We start from the raw sequence: 19,090 nt of genomic DNA on the forward strand, positions 1-19,090 counted from the left end.
TGGCCCTTCCCCACTGGCCTTTGCCTCAGCTGCAACCCGAGGTCGGCTTGAATCGTCCCTTTGTTGGTTCTCGAAGGTCCTCGACCTTCTTTCGCGGCCATCATACCCTGCCCTCTGTTATTTAATAGTGGAGATCCCATAACCAAAAAGAAAACTTGCAGAATCGAATCTGAGATCGAATCCTGTGCGGCGGTATTTCGTCACGCGAAGACCGTTGCCGGGGTCTCGGAGGCCAGGGGGGGCTCCACGCTGCCGGGCGCTTACAGGGCAACAATCGCTTCTCATTCGCCCAACGGCACGACCCAGCCCCTCACGCTAGTACCCCTTTTCTTGTTGGTTCTCCTCCTATCACATCCCGCTTACGACCACTTCTCACAACCGGTATTTACTGATTCGGGGCTTTTTGTCGTTGGCGATGGCCTGAAGTAATCAGCCCGCCTTGCGCGGCCCAATTGCTGTATGGTACTTTTTCGTATTTGCCAATGATTGAAAAATTGGGGACAGGCGAAATAAACCCGGTTCCAACAATGGATAACGGTCAAAATGGGTGGTAGGGAGGAAGGGTCACACCACCACCACCACCACCCGTAGAGTTGTTGCCGGGTGATACAGTCTCGTCCCTCTTAAGGGGATCATCTGCGCCTCGGAGGCTGCTCCGAGTGCCCCTCCATCCATCTTTTTTCCCGCCAAGATCCAAAATCAGTCACAAATGCCTGCAATCATATATCCAAGCGAGTGCTGAGTGTCGACTGCCGTTGGGGTGCTGTTTTTTGTCGCCACTTGGATTGGAGGCACCATTCCTGGCTACATACTTCTTGACCTGACAAGATGAGGATCGCATGTCTTCAGTTCGCACCCCAGGTGGGGGATGTCGACAACAACCTGAACCGGGCCGACGCGATCATCAGCAAAACCCACCCATCGCAGTTGGAACATCTGGACCTGCTCGTCCTCCCGGAACTTGCTTTCACGGGTATTTAACTTCCTTGAAGACCTCCATGGGCACGGTGATGGAGAAGCATGAGGATTGCTAACAGGCAGAGACCGTCACCAGGTTGCAACTTCAAATCCCTGAACGAGATATCGCCATTCCTGGAGCTATCAGGCTTCGGCATCAGCTCGCTATGGGCCCGAACCACGGCCCTGAAGCACAACTGCCACGTCGTGGTCGGCTATCCCGAAAAGGTCGACGTGGAGCCCATCTGGCCGACGTCTCCAGAGTACTACAACTCGTGCATCATGGTGGACGGCGAGGGTGAAACGGTCGGGAACTACAGGAAGTCGTTCCTCGATGTGGACGAGAGGTGGGCGCTCGAGGGAAGAGATGGCTTCTTTGATGAAGAAGTTGATGGCCTTGGCGTGATTGCCATGGGCATTTGCAGCGATATCAAGTACGTACATGCCTGTTGCCGGTTGCAAACTCTCTCGCAATCCTAGCAGCTAACTCTACCGACACACAACCAGCCCCTACAAAATGGAGGCTCCTTGGGCCTCTTTTGAGTTTTCATACCATGCCCTCGACTCAGAAGCTCGGCTGGTGATTGTGACCATGTCTTGGCCCACGCAAGAGGACATTGGCCAATACAGCTGCCAGCCCTCTGAGCCAGACATGGCCATGGTTGTATATTGGACCGAGCGCCTGGAGCCCCTGATACGCGCCGAGAATGACGAGGAGACCATAGTCGTGTTCTGCAACAGAACCGGCACAGAAGGTGATATGACCTACGCCGGATCGAGCGCTGTGCTCGGGATCAAGGACGGGGAGATTTCCATCTACGGAATTTTGGGTCGAGGTGTCAAGGAGCTCCTGGTTGTGGACACTGATGATCCGCCTCTGGCGAAGCTGGTCGACAGCGCAAAGTCGACAGCCTTTGAGACCACAGAGAGTACTCCCAGTCCTTTGGAACAGGACTTCGTTGCATTGGCGCCAGAACCTTTGAGGTTGACACGAACCAAATCGCCCGTGCCGTCTCAGGAGCCCCTGAAAGACAGCTCGAGCAACTTTCTCAAAGTTCCAAAATCATCATCAGACCCTAATCATGCTCCACAAAAGTCTTTGCCCGATCCAAAGTTGGACGCAAAGCCCGTTGTGGCGCCCCTGCATACGTCCTTTTCAAGTCACCAAACACCCGCCATGCCTCGTCCAAACTCACACAGCTCTCAGCAAAACTCCCCCGACACTACAAATGAAACACCACAGACGGCTAAACTCGAAGCCGCCCGACTGACCTCGCCGGTCGATCAGCGAGGACCGTCCATCGGCATGCGACGTTCAGCGGCTGCCCAGTGCCTCACCATCGACACGCACGTAGACACCATGTACAGGAAGGTCACCAAAGCCGAACCGGCCTCGGCACCCAGTCGCAGCCATCAGCCAGGCTCCGCCTTGTCGCCGGCTATCAGACTGCCCAAGAGCTCTGTGCTCATCTCACCTCCCCTCCCCAGCGATCTGTCCTCGATCAACAGCCCTCTTCTCGAGACGCCCACCGGTCCCAGCCCCTTGCCCGATGACCTGCGGCCCAAATGGGACTTTTCTGCCGACTCGTCGCAGTACCTTGCCGGCTTGAAGCCTCTGAGTCCTTCGAGATTCGGCCGCACGCATCCGACCACGACCGGCTTCCTGACGTCGCCTCGCACTCCAGAAACGCCGTATCCGGAGCTATTCGAAGGCACCCCTCAGGAGGACTACTCTGGGGTCTGGCGACGGAGAGGCAAGGATTCTAGCGCGTTGGAGGCGGCAACCGACGAGCGGCCTGGTACGAGGTCAAGGACTGGCTCGGACTCGTACCGCAAGATATCGAAAGCGCCACAACCATTCAAGACAAGAGACGGCGATAACGAATCTCGAAGGCCGACAGAAACGTTTGTAGGAGACATTAGGCACTCATCGTCAACTCCACGACGGTCCAAAGGAGGTGGACGTGCATCGCCTCGACAGGAGCTACTCAAATCATACAGGAATCGCGGCAGCGACTCGACCTGCATCCCGATCGCCGCAAGCCCGAGTGTGTTCCAGACCAGGTTTGAACCAGAGGACATCAGGATACCACCCAAGCCACAGCGCACAACACCCACCCCGATGAGCCAGAAAGAAAAAGGATCCATCTCGGTGCCGACAAGCCCGGGCGCCCAACTGCCTCACAGGGTCAGGTCTCCGCCTCAGCAGCGAGCACTGCGACCGGCGCCTTCACTACCCCAGCTCACCCAAAAACGCTCAAAGTCGCCCGCGAACCTCGAGCCGCCCCCAGACCTCCCCCGGCGCAGCAAAAGCCCCCAGGGACGATCGACTCCCAGCCACGCGACTAGACCCGATCACGGCGGCTCAGAAGTGCAGAAAAGAAATGGCGCCGAGCGGACCAGGAACCGCTCCTCTACGGCCTGCGCCGCGAGCGGCCCCACGATCCCACCGCAGGCAGCCGAAACCCCCGCCCAGCAGGCTAGCCAAATCACGCGGCCGCACACCAGCCAGGGGACCCGCGGGCGCGTCTCCCCCTTTCCCGTGCTGCCCCGGCATGCCCGACAGGCTTCGCAATCCGCGGCTGAGATGCCGAGCATGGAGCGGTCCTCGAGACGATCTCGGAGTCGCGGGGAGGCCTCCAGGACCACGCGCGGGAGGTCTTCCCCGCGTGCCTTTGGGGACGGGGCGGCGGACGACGACGAGATTGTCGTCACCATAAGCAAGGTCACCCGGGGCTGTCCCGCGCACTCCAGCGCCGCACGCGGCGACACGACCGGCGTCCATTTGGCTGCCGACGGACAGATGTACTCTATTGCGTTCTCCGAGGGGTTTCAGAGTCTTGCCGATGTTATTTTGCCGCGAGTAAGGGACGGCCGTGATGTGGTTGAGAAGAGGCGCAACTAACAAACATCACATGGATTTGGTATTGAATCTGGAGAGAAAGTATTGATATGGGATAACCAAATGTACAGTAGATTACATAGATATGACCGAGAATCATGAAATGATGTCAACATGTTGATTCATGCATCATCATCGATAACCTCAAATTTGCCCATGAAGTCGCTTGGTACTCTTGTCAGTCCGTGAAGCTAGTCCTTCTCTCGAAGGGCACATTGTAATCCCATTCAAGCCCAAGCTTCGTCAAATCACATTACTTTGCATCAGAAGGGTCTCTTTGTTCAATTATGGAATCAGCACATTCGTTTAAACTCTCGTATCTTGCTACAAGCAACTCTCTTCCGAGATCTTCCTCTTAACAACGACACCCGTCAAAATTCTAAACTGCTCCAACGCTTCACAAGTCATAGACCATCCAGACACCACCCTCCCGCTCCCCACCCTCCTGCACCCGGAACCCAACCTTTTCGTAAAACTTGACCACCTTGGTGTTCTCCCCCGAGATGCCGATATGCACGCCCTTGCCGCTATCCAGCATCATCTCCTGCGCCGTCCCATCCTCCAGCACGACGGGGACCCTCTCCCCCTGCCTCCTCCTGACGCTCTCCATAAACTCGCCAATCAGCTTCCTGCCCCAGCCCTTGCCCTGAAAGTCCTCCAGCATGTCGATGTGCATGGTCCCGCGGTACCGCTGCACCATTTCCTCCTTGCCCTCGACGCCCTCCAGCAGCAGCCAGCGCGGGCTGCGCGCCAGCTGCAGCAGCGCCTGCTCGTTGACCTCGCCGTCCGCCGTGGTCCACGCCTCCCTCGTCTCCATCTGCCGCGGCGTCATGTCGGCCGTCGCCAGGTGCTTGGCCACGTAGCCGTGGTACGCCGCCGCAAAGGCAAACACGTCCGGGGTGCCGATCACGTACCCGACGCAGCGGCCCGACCCGTCGTCCAGCACGAAGCAGTGCGACGGCGACAGCTCCGTGTACTGGTGCGTCCAGAGGTACGGCGACAGCTTGACGCCCGCCGGGGACTTGGCCAGCGACGGTGGCAGCGTTGCGCGGCACTGTAGGGATGGGAGAAAGGATGCGAGGTTTTTTTGTCTTGTCAGGTGTTTTTGTAATCACTCAAGACCTCGGTCTTGCTTCCGGTGCAGGTGGGATACCATGCCGTGACTTGTATGTGGTATTCGGGGGCTGCACTTACGATGAATGCCGTCGCCTCAAAGTCGGTGGGCTGGTATGGTCTGATGAAAGCCATTGTTTGGTGCTTATTATCTTACCGGTCGCAGACTGTTTGATAAATGTCCAACCACCGGTTGCTGTACTTGATGAAAACTTAGGACGCAGCTTGCAAGGTACTTGGGCTTGTAAAAACAGCCGAGGGTTATGGTTGAATGTTTTGGGCGATCAGGTATGCTTGGTTCGACTCATTAACGACGCTGATTCTTTATTCAGCATTGGAACACCAGATGAACACTGTGTAACTTGTTGACTTGAGAGCAGCTCCTGCGCCTGGGGTTTGTTTGTTTGTATGGGATGGAAACGATTGTCAAGTGACAATGCGGGGATCTTTCACGTAATTACTAGATAAACGACGACGAGCGTCGGGCCCGAAAACGGAAGAGCTGATGGCGAGCTGATTGCACCCTCCCCAGACCAGACATTTGAGGGACGCGCCAGTCAACGAATCATGGAAAGAACAAGCCGCCAAACTGCAGCGCAAATATACATTCAACCATAGCACAGGTTCAAGTGGACGCCTTAAAGCTTTATTTGGAACTGAAACAGTGAATCGTTGGGCTATTTTTTCTTCTTCACAATTCCTTTACAATCTGTGATATTGTCAAAAGATACTCCGGTTTCTTTCATATTTCCCCCGCATCCAACCCCTCACTTAGAACGCCGAGCCATTTTTTTAGGAAATTCCCAGACACCGAAAACGAAACATACTTGTAAGGAAAGAAGAACTTGCTTCGAGCGAAGCAAGGTGATGAGTGAAATAAATGAAACCTGTGGACAACAAAGTCAAGGACACATCTGTGAGGTGATTCAGCGAATGTTACCGCTTCATAAAACAGAATGTTGTCCCCAGTTTCAAAACCCCAAAAGGTTTGAAGAAAATGAACACGGCCGTCAAACTAAAGAACTGAGAAAAGAAAAAAGTAAGGATGGCTACCAGAACCCCGGGGTAGTCTTCAAAGACCAATAATAAAGAGACATTAAGAGAAAAAAACCAAAACAAAAAAATAAGTAGATGTGTACAGTCTGATGTTATACAAACAAACTTAGGTATCTCGAGTTGATAGTTTCGTTAGCTTCGTTCGCTGCGAATAATCGCATCCCACAAATATTAGAATGTCCAGTACTAAAAGAAAATAGAAAGAAAATCCCCATGCATTCTCTGCTTGCCATATTGCCGCGAATGAGAAAGAAAAAAAAAAGTAAAGGCCGGATTTAAATCATGCCACCCGGCAAAGCACTAGGCTTCCTTGTCGGAGCAGTCATCACTGAGCGGCCAACCGGAGGTGCAGCTGAGACAAATGCTCGCGTGTCCCGCGGAGGTCCAAAGGGCCCAGCAGCACCCATTGAAGGCGCGGCAGAAACTTGAGAGTTGGACCCTTGGGCTTCTGTATTCGTCTTCCTGAGCCGCCATCTACTGGCCGGCTTGTCTTCCTCGTCGTCGCTAACGGAGAAAGCACTGCGGCCATCATCGGCTGTCCTGGAGCCACCGAGCGAGCCACTTGAGTTCGTAAGAGGGAGATGTGGCGAGCTAGAAGCCGCCAAAGTCTCATCGTCGTAATCACTATTCTTTCGTCCGAGGAAGCCATTCATGACACCGCGAGTGCGCCGAGGGTTGATCGGTGGGAGCGGAGGAGCATTGCGCTGATCCGATCCCGCCCCTGCGCTGTCAGGAAAAGGTTGGCTGTGGGGCAGATTCACCGTCGGAACGCGGCTGGTGCTCATCACCAGTGTCGGGTCCGAGATGTCCTTCTTGTTGATAAATTTCTTCTTCGCGTCGTTCATAGTGCTGTTGGTAGTCGATCCCGCAGGGGAGTTGGCAGCAGGCGAGGGAGGAACAAACTGATGCCTCGGGCTGGGTGGAAGACCTTGACCCAATGGAACGATAGGGGAAATGGGCGCCAATTCTCCAAGTCGTGGAGGGTTAACCCTCAGGTTTCCCGAAGAAGCCGATCTAGAAAAGCCTTTGGGCGATGAGGCAGCGCCAGGATAAGGCTGAGGAGGCATAATCGGTGATCTCTTGATGTCGGTACCGGGGAGGCCGGGTGATCGCAGCATTGGGCGGCGTGGTCTGTTCTCAGAATCATTCAAGAGTTGGTTTTCGTAGGGAGACGAGTTGTTGCGAAGACGCGGCGGTCGAGGCGGAACCCTGCCGGTGCTCGCTTCAGACCCGCTCCTGTCGCGCTCGTTGCGTGCAGGAGACACTGATGCGCCACTGCGATACGAATCCCCGCTAAGCTCTCGCCTGACGTGCCGGGTTCTGGAAGGTGTTCGTTCCTGCGAGTTGGTGTCACTTTGAGCATCAGACTCTTCGCTCTTGACTCCTTCTCCTTGACCCTGATGCCGGGCAAGCACGGCAAGTTCCTTTTGTTTCTGAAGCTGTCGGCGAGCCTGTCTGAAGGCGCGCAGACCCGGGTGAGTCTGCTCGTCATCCTTGTCCGTCAAAGACCTTGTAGATTTTGTAGACCTCAAAGACCGAGCGTCCGAGTCCTTTTCCTTGGCCTTGTCCTCGAACTGGCGCCTAGTTGTCTCTACCCTCGAGTTGATCTCCACCTCCTCCCTCATAGGGGGAAGGCCGGCGTCTTCGAAGGATTGTTTAGAAGGGCTGGGTGATGAGCTCATGGTCGTGGCACCAAGGCCTAGAGTCTGTAAAGCCTTCCTTGGTGGGCCGCTGCGATTCCTGTCAGCCAGAGATCCCCGGCTTGACTTGCCCCTGAGAATACCAAATGGACTGGGTTTGACCGGTACAGGCGCCTCGCGCTCCTGTGGCTGAGGGGAAGGTGCCCGGCTGCTCTCGGCGGATTCGAGATACGATGTGGTCAGTCTTTCCTGGACCCGACGCCTGGCGATCGCAACCCGGTTGGCAAAGTCATCAGGGTCCTCCTCCTTGATCGGGCTGGTGTTGTTGTCTGTGATTTCGACCGACTCCGACTGTGCTGGCTGTTCCGGTTCGGCGGGTGTGTCGTCTTGAACAAGTGTATGCTGGCTGATGCGAGCCTCGGCGGCTTCGTCCTCGTAGGGATTCCACTGCTGGTCCTGCCAATTGCTCACCCCTAAGCCATCACCCATGATTGCCAAAACGGTCGAGTCCCGGAAGGCAGCCGGGAACTTGACATCCAGGCCTGAGGAGCTAGGCCCGTAGATGGAGGATGTGCTGCTCTCCGACCGCATGTGCTGGCGCACCATACCACTCAGTCCAGTTGTGAGAAGGCCCGGAGACCCCAGCGTAGGTGAGTCGATTGGCGTGGTGTTTTGAGGGATGATAGGTGACTCAAACACATCGGGTTTTGATAGCGACTGTGAAGGATCATGCGGCGGGTCGTACACTTGTGATTTGAAAGACAGTGGTGTTGGCAGAGCGTCCTGTCTGAATGCGGGATGATCACTGTCGGCAGGTCTTTCTAAAACGACAGCGGGAGGAATCGGAGAATGCCGAGGCTCGTCTGGGGAGTCGTCAGAATCATCAAGGAAGGTTAACCCTGCTGAGGTGTCCTTCGATTCTGTATGTATCGACAAACCGGTGGCATTTGATTCGGTCCGACCACGCAGTGTTGGGGTTTCTCGACCTTGCTTTAGCTGAAGCTGTCGCTCTGCGTACTTGGACTCATCATATGGTTGCGCTGGTTTGCTGAAAACACCCATCGCAGTTGCCTTGCCCACATCGTTGGGCTGTATAGCCATTAGAGGCAGATCACCAGTCTCGCTGATTGGAGGGCTCAGAGGAGGTGTCCCAGCAAAGTTGAACCGAGATTCCTTATTGGATATATTGCTGCCCCGGTCATTCGAGCCAGAGGCTGCCGAGGCCGCGGGGCTTGTTGTCCTCAAGTTGGGAGCGCTAGCTTTGGTCATTATCGGCCGGCGTTCACCAAACCCGAAGCCCACCGGAGGTGATGTTGACGAGTTGGGGTCGGGTGAGCCCCTGGTGAACGACTTCTTTCCTGTAAGGGTATCAATGCGTGACAAAGCAGTGGATTGGCTGGCATGGAGATCCTGGTTGAGCGCCTGTTCATATAGTCTCCTCGTCCGAGTGACTGAACGCTCGACGGGGGCACCAGAGGCCGTAGAAGCCGTTGTGGCCTGGGACTGTTGTGAGGCTATTGAAGTTGCTGCTGTTGAATTGCGCGCCAAGGACGAGGCAGTTGTTGACGATGTCTCGCGTCGCCGGCTGAACATTGGTCCAGATGGAGATTCTGGTCTTGCAGCGGAGGCCTCCTCTTCACTGCGTCTCGACCTCCAACCTTGAGAGTCATCATTGGCTTCTTCATCCTCGAGAGCTCTGCGCTCACGTTCCCTCTCCTCGCGCCGCCACTTCTGGAACGAAGAACCAGAGACGTCATTTTCGTAGAGTGTCCTGCTTCCAACCACTATCTTTTGCCTCCCCCCGAACAGATTGTTGCCATCGGTAGGTTTGCCTCGGCTCATTATGCTGCCCTTGGTCGAAGATGCATCGTCTGCTGACGCAAACGAGTCCATACGGGAGAAAGGCGCTCGTATAGACTCCACCTCGGCGATGTCATTGAGGCCAATTCCGCCATTGAAGCCGTAGTCCATCATCCGCGACTGTCGTTTGGGAAACAGCACGCTGTCGTCGCTGGCTTTTCCGATCTTGCTGGTCGGGTCGTCCTGTTCCCTCAGCATCGAGAAACGGGCTGACAAGCCTGTCATGAGTAAACTCGTGCGGAAATCATCGTGTGTTGGTAATGCGGTAGCAATGTCGATCTGGGGCTCTGGTTTCTCCTCCGGGGCCTTTTTACTCCTTAGAAAGCCTCGAAGGGAAGGCATTGAGTGGTCTCCACTCGTCGACGGCTCCTCCTTTTCCTTCCTCTTTCCTCTAAAACGGTTCATGGCTGCTAACTTGTGGTGAAACTAAGGAGTGGTTCCTCGAACAATGACAGATTGAACTGTCTACTATCACAAGTCGAGCCTATCGGGGGTTGTAAAGCGTCCGTGACCGTGCCATAAGATATCGCGAGGGAGGGCTGATTTAAAGACGGCCAAGAACTGATCGGGTACGGTCGGCGGACGGAGTCGATGACGGTCGAGCTTCTTGCCTAGATTGGCAGAAAGGCAAACAAACTTTGCTGAGCTCAGGAGATAGAACAGTCAGTAAGAGGCGCAGAAACACGCACATGAAAGATCATCAAGGTTCTTGGTTGCGCCGGGGGCAAAAGGCTTGAAGGATTATGCAGCATACAGCTGAGTACTCCTCTTTGACTTTTTTTTTTAATTTTTTGTGCAATGGCAGTGCATGGGAGCTCCCCGATCTCAGAGGTCGAGGTTTGGGGCAATTGTCTGGTTTCATGCGGTATACGGGAGGATGGAGGATTAAACAGAAGCAATTGCCAGGAACCCGGCTGTCAGTTGCCTACCTGGAAAGCTTCTTGGACTGTGTGCCGTCGGTGTCGGGAGCGTTTCAAAAAGAACCAGGTCTTGGTTCCTCTACCAAGAACGACAGGACAGGGTTGTCGCTTGGAAAGCTGAGTTGACGGCGGCCGTTGTTCCGCGAGGCGTTTGCTTTTTCGGTTTCGTGTTTTTGGTAACTAGGTAATCAAGGCTAAGTTTGTTGGTAACTGTGTTGCACGAACAATCGAATGAGTCGAGTCGAGTTCGATACACGTTTTCGGGTGGTCCGCCAAAAAGAGTGTATGTGCAAGGCGACTGGAATTGGTTTGTCTCTGGTCCGGCAGCGCGCTGGAATTGTGCAAGTCGAGTCACCTGCCAAATGTTCCAACTGGTAGATTGGATAGAGCTTGTACAGTCTGGTGACAAACAAACAAATGAGTGCGAGATCCGTGGATGCTGTGCAGTTTCTACTGTAGGTAGACTAGTGACTGCAAGGATTGGATGGCACACGCAAGACCGTTGCTTTTTCGTCCCAAAGCCAAATATCTCGGTTCGCAGCTTGGAAAAGGGTTCGGGGGGCAAGTACGTGGTAGTAGTTCAAAGGAGTGACAAAAGCCAAAAAAAAAAAATGCAGAAAAGTCTCGGAGGGACTCAACTGGCTGCAAAACAGAAGGAGTGGACGGATCACGCTGGAAACTGAAGCAGAAGGGAGGAAAGTCTGGAAAGGGAGATTGAAGGGAACAAAAAGCAAGCAAACATCAATCGATGCGTGGACCGTGGGTTTGCCCACTTACCTGAGGTACCCAGGAAGTAACTCAAGCAAGGACCGTAAAGTGCACTCAGGGCGTTGGCCCCGCCGGCAAAAGGCACTGGGGCAGTAGTCGATGGTAATGAGCCAGCTGAATTTGCGGTCTTGGTCAGAGCCCATTTCGAGGCTTCTACTGGGCGCATTAGCTCGCCGCCAGCAGAAGCGAGGGACGAAAGGGGACGCAAAAAGCTGGAGTTGAACGTACAGGGGTCAACCGGGAGTCGGCCGGGATGTGCCTGGATGCAAGGGGCTCCTGCCAGGAACACCACCTGCAGCACCAATAAACGCCACCGTTGTAGCCAGTCAGAGACCCGCAACTAGTGCACGGATACCAAGCGCCAAGCCCAAGTGGGAGGTTGCAAAGAAAACAACATGCACCTCAAAAAGATGTAGCGCGTCAGGGGGTAGGGGTGGGTGGGTGAGCGAGGGTACGATGGATGTTGTACTTGACTGTGGCTCCAGTTTCTCTGGTACTACAGTTGATACTACGAGATAAGTACTTTGCACCTAAACAGTAAGGTACTCTGTAGGTACCTTTTTTGGTGCCAGATTAGAATCGCAACCCTGACACATCGCGAACTCTGTCTTCCTCGTCTTATATCATTATCTTCGCTTTCTGTAACTTTGTCTGCTGATCTTGAAGATATTTCAGTGAAAATTCTATCTAGGGCGCTCTACAAGTCTGACTAGGAATTTCTTCATGTCATGAGCTAACTTGGCGGAGCGTCTGGATTCTGACTAGACTTACAGTAGGTACCTCGGGTAGATCAACCTGCCAAAGACAAAGAAAAAAAAACCTACCGGTGTTCATAAAATAATAAATCCAACACAGTCGCCACAATGGCTATCAAAAAGAAACGTACATTTGATAATTTTTGCAAGGCCTACGCAACCACGCTACGCCCCTCGCAAGTTTTAATCTGACTTTTTTTTTCGCCACGCTTGCCAAGTTGATCGACGGTTCTGCTCAAATTCTCATGGTGCTACGAGTGATGACATGAGGTTTTGACTCTGGTTAATAATATGTCCACAACCGGTCTGACTTATGGCTATTCGGGGAATCATCTGAAATGGGAACCTATTCTAGGCCGTCTGATCTCCCCGAACTACCTTTTAATCTTCCCTGTTCCTCAGGGTCAATTGGGCAACAGCTTCATGCAGGCACCCGGCACGGCTTCAAGCACGATTACGCCGTTGGCGGTAATTAGCTTAGCGGCAGACCAATCATGTTGCTAAAATGACCCCTTAAGAATTCGCCGATGATGGGTTTCTTTTTTGTACTTCGTAAAAAAAAAAAATATGTCCCCTATTACATGTAGGTACGTCAAGGGACGTCTTTCCTTTGGTTTCCGAGTCGACCAAGGCTCTCGTGATATCCCTTCGGACCGTTCTGATCGACCAAATAACGAACGGTTTCCAAGGTCATAGCATAGTATCCTGTGCAACCACCCGCGTCATTCTTTCTTTTTCTTTTTCTTTTTTGTCGAAAGTGGGCAGCGGAGAAGGGGGCAAAGAAGTTGAGCGAAAATTGCTGAGAAAAAAAAAACATGGCGAGGGCTTCCGGCTAAAGGCTAATATCACAAATAACATGACTTCCCTGGCATCGAGGGACTACTACTTTGGACGAATGTGCTGGGTAGATTAGACTAGTTGTAGTCTAGATCGTCGTAATTTTTTATGATCCGTTCAACGGCAAGTTTGCGAATTCTCAATTGTGTTGTCAATTTAACCCGGCCCGCGTGTCTCGGAACGCCGTCGGGCCTTCGCTGGATACGTTCAGACTTGAAGCTCAAAAGGATCTCCTGGTTCGTCCCATATAACGTACCATATGCTACCACGTAATGTTGCACACGCTGATCCTCCCCAAAATCGAAACAGATTTTTTTTTTTTCTGTTTATCTGTTTGTTTTTTTGGGTATAGCCGATTTGATTGATGTTCCAATTTGGGACAGCAAATGTGTAGCATTTGTTCCCGTTTCCCTGTCCAATGCAAAACAACTCATTCTACCTAATCTAGCATCCGGGGTCAAGATTTCAAGATTGTGATTTATCCCACAGCCGAAAACCTCATCGGAAAAAAATCCGCTTTTGGGTTCTCACCCACGCACACAGTCACAGTCACACACACATGCATCGCGCACGAAAAGGGCCGCAAAGGAGTTTTCAACTTTTTTGCTCCTCTTTCCGATCTTGCTCGAGCCAATCATCTCGGGGTCGGGGACGCTGTACCTGGGCCTAGTCCATTTCAATCTAGACCCCATGTCCAAAGGTGGGGTATGCTGGCCGGCAGATTGGCTCAAGGGCGGGAATGTAACCCCCTATTCAGCGTAGCACCTTGTTGGTGCTTTCGGCTCAGCTTTCTTAATTTTCTTCCTTTTTTTTCTTCCCTGGGTTTTGTTTCTTGTGCCTCCACTCCACTGCCCTCGAGGGCCCAAACAACATCTCCACCATGGACAGAGGGATAAGGTAACGCCGCCCTTGTTGTGTCACAATTCGACCCAGGGCTTTTGTATCATATTTTTTGACAGCTGTGCATTGTGACATCCATCATCTTTTCTTTGTCGGGATGGAACCGTACGTAACATTTTCAGGTTCCTGTCAGAACCAGTCACGATTACACAAAGGGTAGGAGTATTAGTTATGCCTTGTAAATGCTACGCCCGCAGACACAACGCTTGACAACGGCCTGAACGGTCAAGAAATACTTACTGTACATGGGCTTACCTGTAATGCCCCCGTCATATTTCGCCTTGTGCCATTTCGGATAAGTTCTGGAAATGGAATACGGCGCCAAGTGTCTCAACGTCTCAGCCCCTTGACGTCCAATACTTGACTTCTAAATTGTTCATTTTGATCTCGTTTGCGGAGGTGCCGATTCTCGTTTCTTTCGCTTTCGAGATGCAGGAAAGAAAGTAACGAAATTTCAAGGTCACAACCCCAGAGCCTACGCTGATTGATGCAATCGCACATTTGATGCAGCCCTAAGTGTTGGGATTCCAATCCTCGCACGTGCAGGCGGGAACTTTTTAGTGAAAGGGGAAAAAAAGGGACGGGCCTGCCGGCTGGCACAGCATTATCCAGGACTGCCAGGCAGCCGGTCTTGTTCAAGATCGGGCACAAAATGGCGATCTTAGCCCAAAGGGAGTCTAATGTCAGCATGCCAACAACCTCTCGGGTCGTCATAGACTTCTCTCGGGCTCCCAAACACTAGAGTTCTCTGGTTGAGAGATACCCCTAAAACTCTCTTGGGGCTTCCGCTGGCTACTAATTACAACCCTACGCCGGAGCCTTGCTGAAAAATCATGTTTGATTAATATGCCTCTCCTTTCTACTACAGGACCTAGTCTTGTCGGGGGAGCCTTGAATGAGCCAATGCACAAGTGCACGACCAGTTGGAACAGTCTGGGCAAGCAACGCGCATAACAAAATTACCGTAGAAAAGAAGGTTGCAGGTACTGGTACCGATGGTCTGTGGCCCCAGCGCCTGGGGGTGTGAGCTTTTTCTGACCAGCAAAGTTTCGGTCGCCAATCTCCGTACCGTACCGTTACCAAACAACCCGACGAAAAACGTGTTTGTTGTTGATCATAGGATCAGGCGTTCGCGAAACTTATCTTTTGAAGCTTAGTCTTTTACTTGTCTGACTTCAGACCTGGGATATACTTTGTAGTTTCTTTTTGCTGGATGATTACCAATGCTGAGCATATGGACTTGGAAACGCAGCGCAAACCCTCTTGACGCCCGACGCCGCCTCCATGGCGGGGAAGCTGCATTTGATTGGCAAGCTAAGGTGCCTAACCAATCTCTTCTGCATGCATCTCGAGTCACAGTCACACCACACACCATCCTCGTCAACTATTCGCAACTATTTGTTGATTGAGATTCACATGCATGTCTCACTGTTGATAAATCTGCTGCGCTAATGTAAAGGAAACGTGGCTGTCCTCTCTTGATATTTAGAGAGCCTGGAAGACGCTAGACCGTCGATATTGCACCAACGTTTTAAGCTTTTGATAACATCTCAAGCTTTATGAGTGGAGGCAGCACCAGGGCGGGCATGCATGCAGAGTACCTCCCTATTCCTACCCACGAACGACCTACCTTGACAAGATGCTATGTTGAGAAAAGATATATGGAAATTGCCGTCGACCCCAAACAACAGCAAAGAACACAGGCACTTCAAATTCGGACAGCTGCCGATTCCAGCCCCGATCTCGCAGTCTTCTGCCGCCGGTCTTCTACCCGACGTGACGTGCTCATGTTCAAGTGTAACCTTATGAATGATCAAATTTGTGTGAGTGATTTCGATCTGCGGAGTCATCGACGATTGAACCAACTTCTAGACCAGAACTAGGTGAACAAAAAAAAACCCGCCCTTGCCTGCATGCATCTCCAACAGCAAGGCACCCTATGAACCTAGTAGAGAAATCCGTCAACCGAAAACTCCGTACCAATGAGCGGCCCTCCGGATCCTGACTCGGGATATATATCTGTGCGGGCGCGGGGTCGAGAGTGGAATGATGGGTGCTCCATGATTGCTTCACGGCAACAAGGCAAGCCATTAACAAACCCACTCCGGCTGCACAGCTACTCCTCCGTGACGCGAGCCAAGATGTCATCGTGAGGAGTTCCTAAAATCGGACACTGCTATTCCGATGGGGCCGCCGGCATTTGATCATGGCCTGGCTGGTCCGAATGTGTTTATAAGTGATCATCAGCATATATAGCGTTATGATTTTCGCTTACCTTTTTATGTATGCAGTGTTCACTGCTGGCATCCGCACAGGAACCGGGATCACATACCGCTGCTGTCAAGGGTCAAGCACGCTCGTTGCACAAAGGAAAAAAAAGGGGACCGGTCTAAAACCATTCCTTCTTTGCTCGCAGACCTGGGCAGCTAGCCACATCTTTTGCCGCTGTACCTCGGCCGACGCACGTGCAACGACAGCCAACCACCCCTAAACAATGAAGCACCTTGGCGTCCTCAGCATCCTGCTGCTCCTCTCAGCGGCGGCCGAAAAGCCGTCCGAGGTGCCGTACTACGGCCGCAGCCCGCCAGTGTATCCGTCGCCAGTCGGCAACGGCACCACCAGCCGCGAATGGACCAACGCCTACCGCCGGGCCGCCGCGCTGGTCAGGCTCATGACGGTGGAGGAAAAGGCCAATGTGACGCGCGGGTACGCAGGCCCCTGCGTGGGCAACACGGGCGCCGTGCCGCGGCTCAACGTGCCGGCCATCTGCATGGCGGACGGTCCGGCGGGGATAAGGGGTCAGGAGTACGTGTCGGCGTTTCCGGCAGGCATCCACCTCGCCGCGACGTTTGACGCGGATCTCATGTACGAGTATGGTGCCGCGCTGGGGAGGGAGTATTCGTCCCGTGGCATCAACGTCGGTCTGGGTCCGGTGGCCGGCCCGCTTGGTAGAGTGGCCAGAGCGGGGAGGAACTGGGAGGGTCTGAGCAACGATCCGTATCTTGCCGGCGTTGGCATGGGCGCCGTGACCAGGGGTATGCAGGACTCTGGTGTCATCTCGACGCCGAAGCACTGGCTTCTCAACGAGCAGGAGTTTAGGCGGCGACAGTCGGACCTTGGAGAGGCCATCAGCTCGAATGTGGATGACAGGACCCTCCACGAGCTTTACGTCTGGTTAGTTTGAGCAACCTTTTGTCCTAATATCCTAATATCCAACGAACAAAAAACAGCAAACAGCAAATACTGACATTGCACCTCTCCCGTTTGCGCCAAAAAAAGGCCCTTTATGGACAGCCTGCGCGAAGGTGCGGGCTCCGTCATGTGCTCGTACCAGCGCGCAAACCACTCGTACGGCTGCCAAAACTCCAAACTGATGAACGGCATCCTCAAGATGGAGCTCGGGTTCGAGGGCTTCGTGGTCTCGGACTGGGAGGCGCAAAACTCGGGGGTCGCGTCGGCCAACGCCGGGCTCGACGTCGTCATGCCGCGCGCCGGACTCTGGGGCGACAAGCTGGTCGAGGCGGTCAACAACGGCAGCGTCAGCCACGAGCGCCTCGACGACATGGCCACGCGGCTGCTGGCGAGCGTGCACCTCCTCGACCAGGAGTTCAGCTACCCGTCGCCGGGCGTCTACAACAACCTGCAGCAGCACTTCCCCCGCAACGTCCAGCGCGACCACGCCCGCCTGATCCGCCGCATCGGCGCCGCCGGCACGGTCCTGGTCAAGAACGTCAACAAGACGCTGCCCCTCAAGGGCGGGCCAGACTTCCTCGCCGTGTACGGCTACGACGCCACCGTCAACGCCGTGCCGTGGAAGAACCGCGACCGCTACGGCGGCGGTTACGAGGTCAACTGGGGCTGGGAGACCTTCAACGGCACGCTCATCACCGGCGGGGGGTCCGGCGGCAACACGCCCCCCTACGTCGTCTCGCCGTTCCAGGCGCTGCAGGAGCGCGCCTCTCGTGAGGGCGGCATCCTGCGCTGGGACTTTTGGTCCGAGGACCCCGAGACGCCCTACGTCAACGCCGACGCGTGCCTGGTCTTCATCAACGCCTACGCCTCGGAGTCGTTTGACCGGCTCAGCCTGACCGACGCCCATAGCGACAGGCTGGTGCACAACGTCGCCGGCATGTGCGGCAACACCATCGTCGTGGTGCACTCGGCCGGCATCCGCACCGTCGACGCCTGGCACGACCACCCCAACGTGACTGCCATCATCTTCGCCGGCCTCCCCGGCCAGGAGAGCGGGCATGCCATCGTCGACGTGCTGTACGGCGACGTGAACCCGACCGGCCGGCTGCCCTACACGATTGCGCGCAGGGAGGAGGACTACGGCAAGCTGCTCAACTCGTCGACGTCGTTCGACTTCTTCGCCGAGGACAACTTCGACGAGGGCCTGTACATCGACTACCGCGCCTTCGACAAGGAAAACATCCAGCCGCTGTACGAGTTCGGCTTCGGGCTGTCCTACACCACCTTTTCGTACCAGGCTCTCTCCGCGACCGTGCTGCCCGCCGAGTCCCTGGCCTCGTCGTCCAAGCTGGCCGAGTACCCGGACCCGGCCGTGCGGATCATCCAAGGCGGCCACCCGGACCTGTGGGAAAAGGTCGCGCTCGTGAGGGCGCGCATCGGCAACACGGGCCCCGTCGCCGGCACCGAGGTGGTGCAGCTGTACCTGGGCGTGCCGGGCGACGATTCGCCCGTGCGACAGCTGCGAGGGTTCGCGCACGTCGGGCCGCTCGCGCCGGGAGAGGAGCGCAGTGTCGTGCTCGAGCTGACGAGGAGGGACCTGAGCGTCTGGGACGTCGTGGCGCAGCAGTGGCGGATGAGGAGGGGAGAGTACAAGGTGTTTGTTGGGGCCAGCAGTCGAGACATTAAGCTTAATGGGGCCTTTACTATTTGAAGGTTTTCGAAACAAGAACGAAAAAAAAAACTTGGTTAGGTTAAGTCAGGAAAAGTTAATGTCGTCAATGTAATTGCCTCGTGAGATTGAATTCATGCCGTAAAAGCGTTGCTTTCCAGTAAATAAACAACTCTTGGTTCTACAGATAAATCTTTCGATCAGGCACCTTTGTTTGATTTGGTAGCCATTATAGGCTCTTCTGAATTCCTGGTAAGCTTCCAAAATTGGTATTTACAAATACTACATGTGAGCGGTCAGATGATTATTAGGATGGTATATGATGAGAACATGACAAGTATCTGCCTAGGTACATATGTAGATTGTTCAGTAGCAGATGTACCTACATATTTAACAGTCTAACAATTCAACATTGATACAGGGAGTAGTAATAAAACTCGTCATGAATGGCCGGTTTTTCTGAGTATTATTCGACCAACCTCAAACTGTTCGGCCACAGTCCAGAGGCTGTTTTTTGGCTG

General features: G+C 54.0%; 4 protein-coding genes across 4 annotated transcripts; 2 read left to right on the forward strand and 2 right to left on the reverse strand.

The window, feature by feature from the left end:
- The first annotated feature begins 693 nt into the window (after positions 1-693).
- MGG_05596 (hydrolase) lies at positions 694-3,894 on the forward strand. The gene is made up of 3 exons (XM_003710429.1): positions 694-973; positions 1,055-1,391; positions 1,465-3,894. The coding sequence occupies exons 1-3, from the start codon at positions 829-831 to the stop codon at positions 3,860-3,862; spliced, it is 2,880 nt and encodes a 959-aa protein (XP_003710477.1). The 5' UTR covers positions 694-828; the 3' UTR covers positions 3,863-3,894.
- Positions 3,895-4,123: 229 nt separating this feature from the next.
- MGG_05597 (uncharacterized protein) lies at positions 4,124-5,468 on the reverse strand. The gene is made up of 2 exons (XM_003710430.1): positions 5,054-5,468; positions 4,124-4,913 (listed from the first exon to the last, which is right to left on the reverse strand). The coding sequence occupies exons 1-2, from the start codon at positions 5,105-5,107 to the stop codon at positions 4,257-4,259; spliced, it is 711 nt and encodes a 236-aa protein (XP_003710478.1). The 5' UTR covers positions 5,108-5,468; the 3' UTR covers positions 4,124-4,256.
- Positions 5,469-5,601: 133 nt separating this feature from the next.
- MGG_05598 (uncharacterized protein) lies at positions 5,602-11,113 on the reverse strand. The gene is made up of 2 exons (XM_003710431.1): positions 10,458-11,113; positions 5,602-10,169 (listed from the first exon to the last, which is right to left on the reverse strand). The coding sequence occupies exon 2, from the start codon at positions 9,931-9,933 to the stop codon at positions 6,304-6,306; it is 3,630 nt and encodes a 1,209-aa protein (XP_003710479.1). The 5' UTR covers positions 9,934-10,169; positions 10,458-11,113; the 3' UTR covers positions 5,602-6,303.
- Positions 11,114-15,107: 3,994 nt separating this feature from the next.
- On the forward strand, positions 15,108-18,793 carry MGG_05599 (beta-glucosidase 1). Its single transcript, XM_003710432.1, has 2 exons — positions 15,108-16,882; positions 16,988-18,793. Exons 1-2 carry the CDS (start codon positions 16,203-16,205, stop codon positions 18,609-18,611), a joined length of 2,304 nt encoding a protein of 767 aa, XP_003710480.1. The 5' UTR covers positions 15,108-16,202; the 3' UTR covers positions 18,612-18,793.
- Positions 18,794-19,090: the final 297 nt, after the last annotated feature.

This window comes from Pyricularia oryzae, chromosome 1, assembly GCF_000002495.2.
Source record: "Pyricularia oryzae 70-15 chromosome 1, whole genome shotgun sequence".
NCBI classification, from domain to species: domain Eukaryota; kingdom Fungi; phylum Ascomycota; class Sordariomycetes; order Magnaporthales; family Pyriculariaceae; genus Pyricularia; species Pyricularia oryzae.